Below are 8428 nucleotides of genomic sequence, written 5' to 3' on the forward strand. Positions count from 1 at the left end.
CCGCCCAAGCCCGTTCTCTTAGGGCCGGGCTTGGACACCAATATTTGGTCTCAAGCCCGGCCCGGGCCCGAGCCCGAAAAAAGTCCGTTTTTTTATGGGCGGGCTTGGACTTTCAATATCATAAAAAATCAACGTAAGCCTGCCCAAGCCCGGTCCGAGCCCGAAAAAATAGTGTATTAGGGCCGGGTTTGGGTAGTATATTAAAAGCCCGAACCGGGCTTGGGCGGGCTTGGGCTTGGCTTTAAAAAAGTCAAGCCCGCCTAAGTCCGGCCCGAGCCCGCCGAAACCCGGCCCATGAACAGGTCTATGTTTGATTAATGTTCGAAATGTAAAGATTTAAAAAGGATAGTAGAAAGTAAATGTTATAAAAACATTATTCATATAAAAATCCCTTATCAAATTGTTTGTGCTGAAAAAGTTCCACATAATGCTCGTGCACTATTAGTCTATGGCCAAATGTTGTAAAAAGGCCAAATCTTTCGCAAAAGTTTTACAAAAGTCCCGACTTTTCAATTTTGTCGATTTTGGCCAAAAACTGATTATTTGGTTTCACAAAAGTCCAGACTTTTCAATTTTGTCGATTTTGGCCAAAAATGGATTATTTGGTTTTAAAAAAATCCCGACCTTTCAATATTTGGCATGCCACATAGGTGCCACATAGGCGTCACATAGGCAAATTGAAATCAAATTGAGAGTTGGCCACAATTGAAACCAAATAATTTGTTTTTGGCCAAAATCGATAAAATTGAAAGTTCAGGACTTTTGTGAAACTTTTATGAAAGGTTTGGTTTTTTTATAACATTTGGCCTTAGTCTATTACTAAAGATTTTGGAGAAGATGAGACAATGGAACGATGAAATCTAAATCATTGAATATTATTTTAGGTAAGTTTCATCTAGCCTTTGGATCTTTTCTCCCATCAAAATGCTCCGACTTTTCATTAAAATTTCACAAAAAATCTACTCATCTAGTTTGTTACTTCTAATTGAAGCTTACATGGTAGTTAAAGCATTAAGCTTATGTAGTAGTTTTTTTTTTCTTCTGAAGATGGTCCTAATCTATGTTAATTGTTAAATATAATCTATTCTATATTAAAACAACCTTAAAACTGACATTGTAGTTAAAACATTATAAAAAGGAGAAAAAGAAAAACAATTCTTTCATTCATTTATCCTTTAAGAAAACATCAAGAATTATACAAAACATGAAAATTTAATAAAACATCAAGGATTTTCTCTTTACAATAAGAAGTTTAGAGACTTTGGTGGGAGATAGTAGAAAAGTTCACGAATTGAAGTTTAAGGACACTAGTAGAAGATAGAAGAAAAGTAGAGGGCTGTGGATGATATTTACCCTTACAATTTCAGATAAATTTTCATAACATATAGCATACGACAATACACAATTTCAATTCTGGTATGAATAAAGCTACACAGCGTCTTCAAAGAGCCAACTTTGTTCATAAAATATTCCAAGTGAGCTCAACTTTTAAGTCAGCATAGCGCCCAGGGGTTGTTCCTTCAACTGCCCGAATACATAAATCATAATATCTTGCCGAATGCCGACTCTGGAAGACCCAAACTGTCCCCTCCGTGACAAACAAACCGAAAGTTCCCTGCAGACACACTGTTTCACTATGAATTCCAGGTCCAGAGGGCAAATGTCCTTAATTTATATCTGAAAAAGTAATTCCAAACATTCTTTAAGTAACTAATCAAATTGTAACTATATCTCGGGCATAATTGGGAGTATTCAAATGCTCAAATAGGATTCAGTTCCCAGGAAAGTAGGGAACCAGAAAAAAAAGTCTTAGAAAAACATGCTATACATCATTCGAAAAATACCTAGGAACTGTATAATTATCGAGTCTATAATTTCTATCCTTTTTTATACAAGCATAGAATTTTCATACTAATCTAGAATAACCATTATCAAACACACGCGATTATGCAACAAACTAATTTTCCTAACCTTACCACCCCACATCATTCAAACTCGAGAAAATAATTATTCAAGATATAGTTAATTTTGGGTAGATCGAAAAACTGAAGCAATACGTGCAGAGAAACAACATAGAGTGGTGAATCTTGAAATCAAGCATTTCTTCTACAAATTCACGTGTAACTGGCAAAAACTACCAACAGAGAAGTGAAAAATGACCCTATCAGACGAAATTACTGACATCACATGTCTTACAACTAAATGACTTTAATCAATAACCTAACCACTTCACCAGCAGCTATTATACTTTAATACATTTGTAAGACGATAACCCCCTTAGGCTTAGGAATAAGCTAATGAATGGCCTCTTATTTCACTATAAGTAAATGGTCTCTCAGCATGCTTTCATCTCTACTACTTTCAGTAAAAATTGTGACACCAGATATTTGCTGTACTTACAAGTTATACAACAAAGAACATGCGCGAGAGTTTCCATCTCTTTACTAATTCTGACGACACCTGAAGATGCATCCTTCATTCATAGTAATTTCTTCAAGAAAGCACATTTCAACTAAATATTCATTCCTTAATAACAAAATCTCCTAAAAGTAGTCAAAGCCCCTTATAAAACATTTAAGAGCCTAGTTTACGACAAATAAACAATGGTAAGCCCCAAATGGCACACATGAGATTTTAAATGGATAAAGAGGTTGCCCCCTGAGAGCTTAAAATAGTTGTGAACATAATTTAAAAATCATATGGATCTAGAACTAGATACCTCAAAAAGAACTGATCACAATCAGTAATAAGAGTAGCACAAGCATATTCAAAGAACACAGTTGAAGCACAGTAAGCTTTTTATTCTGAGTTGACATTAATCTATGATATGAAAGTCTCTTCCATGCACACAAACAGTACATATCAACTATCTAGTTTATTGCATAAAAGTAGAAACAGTTTTAGTCCCTGAAATATAAACAGGCAAAAATAGAATAACACTAAGAAATTAAATTCCATATGAGTTAAGACAGTCAATAGGCATATATCATAAGCTATCAACAGATCATTCCGAAGTACCTATTGAGAGGGAGAACTATGGAGACTGCGCTTTTCATCAATACCCTATGTAGCTGGGATCCCCCGCATACTCTGCAATCTGCTCGAGTTTCACATTCAGAAACTCACGAGTATCAGAATCTTGTACAACCCCAATTCCACGGTCCAAATCCTTCTCCACCAAACTCCCATAAGCCCCTTTATGCTTACCATAAAGTACAAGCACATGACCTCCACGACGAGGCAGTGCAGTCTCAAGAATGTCCTGATCCACACCTTGTACCAGCTCCTTAGTCTCATCTATGGATATATCACATACATTCGGACTAACCACATCCACCACCTTACCTTTCTTCAAATAAAATCTACCCCCTTTCAATTGCTTGCTTATAACCCTAACCCGAATATGATTCCTAAGCCACTGCTTCCTCTCGTCTTTCACTTGACCACTATCTCTCCTCACACTCTCCCTACTATCTTTACTCGATTCCCCAACACGCTTTTGCTTGGAATCTATCTGTAAAGCCTTCAACTTTCTTAAACACTTCTCTTCTTCTCTAGAACCCAAATCAGCAATATCAGAAATAAGCATATCCACCTCGTGTTTATAATCAGCAAACTTCAAAACAACCCAATCCGCATCCAATCTCTTCAAAATTCTACCTTTTAAACCATAAATATCTCTCCCACCCGCAATCACCCTCACATCTTTACCAACAAAAAACCCGTCACCTTCATCACCGCCATTACTCGCATCCCATTCTCTTCCTCTCTTAACATTCTCACTACTACTACTAACACTAACTCTATTACTCTCAATCTGCATAGTGTCTCTAATCTTAACATCACTCTTATTAACACTAGGAGTAGCAACAAAACCTAAACCTTCCTTATCAGTTCTTTTACTATACTGTTTAACTTTAACATCTTCTTTAGCATTCTTACCAATACCTCTCCCTTCATGCCATCCATACCCGGCCAATATCGCCGCGCCAAATCCTTCAACGGGCACATCTTTAAACTCCTCGAAACCCCGATCTTCCGGCAATCTTTCTAAATCATACCTCAGCTTCTCCAACAGCATATTCTCCGTACTTTCGTGCTGCTGCTGCTTTTGATCATCACCGCTAGCTTTGCCTCCATCTTCGTCGCCGCCGCTGCGAATGTTGAGGCCGTAGGATATGCCGGTGTCGTCGCCGGTGTCGTCAACGTTAGCGGCGATTTCGAAATGTAAAGCGGTGCCGGTGGAATCGGAGGATTGGAGAGATGGGAGGAAGGCGAGATTTTTCATTTTTTTGTGGGGACGCCATTCGTTTTCTTTAGGGGGGATTACAAGCTTTGGTTTGGAGTTATTTAGGGTTTTGGATGGGTCGAATTCGGTGACGAATTGCCTAGAGGTTCCGTTGGTTTGGGATTCGGGTCCGGATTCGATTGGGGATGAGAATTTAGGTTTCGAAGATGATTTAGAGGATGATTTTGCTGGGATTGAGAATGAGAGTTTCATAATTTCGTGTTTTGGATTTGTTTGTTTACTTTTGCTGCAACTATACGGACAAAAGGAAGGAGATGGAAAACTAATATTAGTCCGGGTCTTTTTTTTTTTAATAAGAAGGATATTTGCAGAAATTAATTACAGCACAGGAATACTTTTTTTTAGGGATTAATAAATTTTAAGTCTCTAATTTTTTTTAAAAACTAACAATATAATGTCTCAATAAAAATTTATATCAATATGGTGTCAGAATTTGTTAAATAATTACAAGTTAGTTGTTCCAGCCGGTTTTTTCGGTAGCAAGTAAAAACGCGTTTAGTCATTTGTATATTTCAACCACGTCAATGCGTCATACACCATTTCTGACATAAACCGGTTGGAACAATTAACTTGCAATTATTTAACAAGTTCACTAACCGATTTGACATAAATTTTTGTTGAGACTCCATATTATTATTTTTTAAAAAAAGTTTAGACACCAAAAGTTTATTAATCCCTTTTGTTTTATCATTTTAAAGGGTAAGGCTTATAGAAAGAATTGAACGCACAATTTAGTTAGAGTTTTATCATTTATCTTCTTTCCAAACCGTCTATAAACTTTAATTTATATTTTAATTGTTTTTAAATTTTTATTTAATAATTTAAGAGCAAATTACTTAGAGGCCCATGAGGTATAGCATAATTAACAGTTTGGTACCTCTTATTTTAAAAGTCTACTCAATGGTCCTTTAACTTTAATTCTGTTAATTTTGGATTGAGTTTAACAATCCAATTTAACACTCGAAATGGAGCTTGTAAGTTCAAAAATTACCATCAATGGTAACCTTCGATCAACTTAAACCGTTAGCAACTGATCAATATAAAAAATTTAGATTTATTACGGATCTTCATTTATCTGTTCCATGTATTTTTTTTTATCTTTGAGCAAATTGTACTTCTATTTCCCTATTAATTAAACATTCACTATAATCAAAACACTTCAAGATCATAAGTTTCAGAAGAAGATTGCTAGTGCTCAAAAAGAATGATGCCTATGTTGATATATACGCATATACAAAAGCTGAACATAAAGCACACAAGTTCATTTTCTACTTGAAATACAGCTCCAAAAGCTTCTTCAAAGTATCAAACAAACTCGTAAATGGGTCAAATTGAACAGCTCTCTTTAGCTCTAGGTCCGGGAATTGGTTCGTGAGAGCCTGTTCCATCCCGGGCATAGACATCATTGCAGCAAGCTGGGTATTTGACATCGCTTCACAGTCTTGTGGGGTGTCCTTAATTTTGCTTGGATCGTATCCGTAGTTCGCCAAGTACGTTTTGTACTTCTCTATGAATTCAGGACCTGGATTAGGCGTCCTTGAATATATCTGAAACATTTACGACATAACACATCAGAGTTTAGAGCCACAGATTTTAGGCACAATGAACAGAAACATATTATTTCAACATTCCTGAAGCGTTTAAAGGACATCGTCAAATAGCCAATTCACCTAAGAGTTCAAGTTGGTGGATGATAATCCAACAATAGCTTTATTATCTTAACACACTACCGCATACAAATGCTCATGAAACTCCAAGCGTCTACGAAGCTTGAATTTTGCAGTGAAAAAGGAGTTTTAACTTGTCCAAAGGCGATGCCATAGTAACAGCAATCGCAACCGATAAAATGGTCTCATCCAATCAGCAAAAATCTACTTGCTCCTGAATTTTCTGCTTTGCTATCAAATCAGATCTACTCCAAATGACTTGGCACTTGGCAGATATAAGAGATTTGTAGATGAACTTTTTGTTTTTAGCTGAATATCGTTATGCTTTATGATGAATTGTATTAACTTCGCTTGTAAATTACGTTCACATAATATAATGTAGCAATATATTCTCCAAATGTTTGATTACCTGGATAAAACTTTTGTCCTTTGCTCCCGAGACAAGAGCAAAATTGTCATAGTCAGTAGCAATCACATCGTAAGGCTCCTTAGGAATAAATGGCAACTTCGGAAACCGAAGGTAACACTTTTGCTTAATCATTTCTCTTTTTTCCAGATCAGTCTCATTTTTCTCCAAATCCTCTTCTGATAAGCATTGAACTTTTCCCCTTATACCAGTAATATACCCATCAGGGCCTCCATGAACACAAAAGGTGTCTACTTGAATAGCTGGCGTCTGCATATCAAATGTATACACACCCTGCAAGTTACAGATTTTGTTAACTCATGTAATTGAAGGCATAAAAAATGACCAAAGCATGAACTGTCAATACTTGTCAGAATCCAATGTATTTGATACGCACAGAAAGAATGGGACGTTCTCACATAGAAAATCACAGAGGCCGCAAATTCTAAGGCCACAAAAAATAATTTATTCGAAAATTGTGAAGCGAAACAGTTCAAAGGATGAATATCGGTATAGCACAACAAAATACATACAGAAAAAAGAAACATTCTAGCATTTACCTGGGTACAATGGCAGTCTTCTTGGCCTTGTCCAGCGAATCCACGTTTGAGAGACGCTACTTCAAACCACCTTCCAGAATACCTAACCGGGTCAAAATTGTTTGCAGTCATACCTCTCATCATCATTAGCTTATCATCTTTATCGTCAAGCGGAAGAGTTATCTTATCATCAGCAGCACTTGCAAGCTGGCATATATTGTGGGAATGAGATACATTGTCTAATGCAAGAACCTGCCAAGAAAAATTAGGATACTTTGTAAAACAGTTATTATAACTTAAAATCATGATCGAAAATATGCGAATGCGATAGAACACAGCAGCAGAAGAAAAAATAACTGGCTAACCTTATCTGTTTGGGAGAGCAATATTAATGAGGCGGCGAGCCCAGATACCATACGCCTAACCACAACCTTACTTGCCAAAGGGCTGTCAAGTGAGCATTTTAACAAGAATTTTCCAGATGCTGCTCTCCTATGAAACAAAAAACCTGAAAATTTAGGAACTACATAGAGCCAGCCAAACCAGTGAGCTCTAATCTGGAAATATATTTGTACATTTAAATTAAACTAATTGAATCAAAACAGAACTGAATCACGGAAATTATTAAGTGGCATCAAGAACACATTATTAAAAATTGAACCTGGAGATGATAGGAGGAGGAGAAAATGAGCAGCATTGAAGAATCAACGGTGGAGATGATGAAGAAGAAACAAAATGATTGACTGCATTTAACATTTTCATCTTCTCTTTCAGTGCCTTTAACTATAGCTCACATCTACTACATCATTTTCAGTCGACTGATTCGTTAGCTAGTCTGCACTGAAATATCTCATTAATACGACGCCGCTTTCACTTCTTTTTTTACTTATTTATTCTTCTTTTGATTATGTGGACAAAAATTTGATTGTTTAGACTGGTGTTTTAAAAGTTTAACCGGTGGCCGAATTGATGTGGCTACCAGTTAAATAAAATTAATTTTAAAAAGTAAAAATTTGGACATAGCTTGTATGCTTCTTTTGGTCCAATCCAGCGTTTTGCGCTATCTAAAATCGCTTGGTGGTTTTTCATTTAGAAGTTTATCAGAACAAGCGTGTCGTTAAAATTTAGATTTTTTTGTATTTCCGTTTCTAAAATTACTTTATAAATTTAATTTTTATAGCTTGAATTATACTCTTATTGTATTTTTTTAGATTTATAAATTTTATGTTATTTAACTAGATTTGTTTTTAGACCTAGATTTGTGATGTTCTTGAGAAAATTAGGAAAAATACTCTCTTTTTGAAAATAATATGATTTCCTACCTCAACAAAGAAAATATAGAGAAAATACCTCACCATTTTAAATTTTTATTTTTTTACTCTAACATTTATTTATATTATAATTATACCTACCTTTTATTATTATTTTACTCTAACCATATTTGACAACTGTCATTCATTTTTTTCTCTCTCTCCTTTTCTCTTTCTTCTCCATTCATTTTGTTGTC

At 35.6% G+C, this 8428-nt stretch overlaps 2 protein-coding genes across 2 annotated transcripts; both read right to left on the bottom strand.

Annotated features, from left to right (window-relative positions):
- Window positions 1-1193: 1193 nt before the first annotated feature.
- LOC126669884 (protein MOS2) lies at window positions 1194-4587 on the bottom strand. Its single transcript, XM_050363520.2, has 2 exons — window positions 3019-4587; window positions 1194-1677 (listed from the first exon to the last, which is right to left on the bottom strand). The coding sequence occupies exon 1, from the start codon at window positions 4499-4501 to the stop codon at window positions 3056-3058; it is 1446 nt and encodes a 481-aa protein (XP_050219477.1). The 5' UTR covers window positions 4502-4587; the 3' UTR covers window positions 1194-1677; window positions 3019-3055.
- An 894-nt stretch (window positions 4588-5481) lies between these two features.
- LOC126670734 (chloroplastic lipocalin) lies at window positions 5482-7779 on the bottom strand. The gene is made up of 5 exons (XM_050364552.2): window positions 7583-7779; window positions 7287-7413; window positions 6943-7173; window positions 6386-6676; window positions 5482-5856 (listed from the first exon to the last, which is right to left on the bottom strand). Exons 1-5 carry the CDS (start codon window positions 7681-7683, stop codon window positions 5578-5580), a joined length of 1029 nt encoding a protein of 342 aa, XP_050220509.1. The 5' UTR covers window positions 7684-7779; the 3' UTR covers window positions 5482-5577.
- Window positions 7780-8428: the final 649 nt, after the last annotated feature.

Source organism: Mercurialis annua, linkage group LG2, assembly GCF_937616625.2.
Source record: "Mercurialis annua linkage group LG2, ddMerAnnu1.2, whole genome shotgun sequence".
Taxonomy (NCBI): Eukaryota; Viridiplantae; Streptophyta; class Magnoliopsida; order Malpighiales; family Euphorbiaceae; genus Mercurialis; species Mercurialis annua.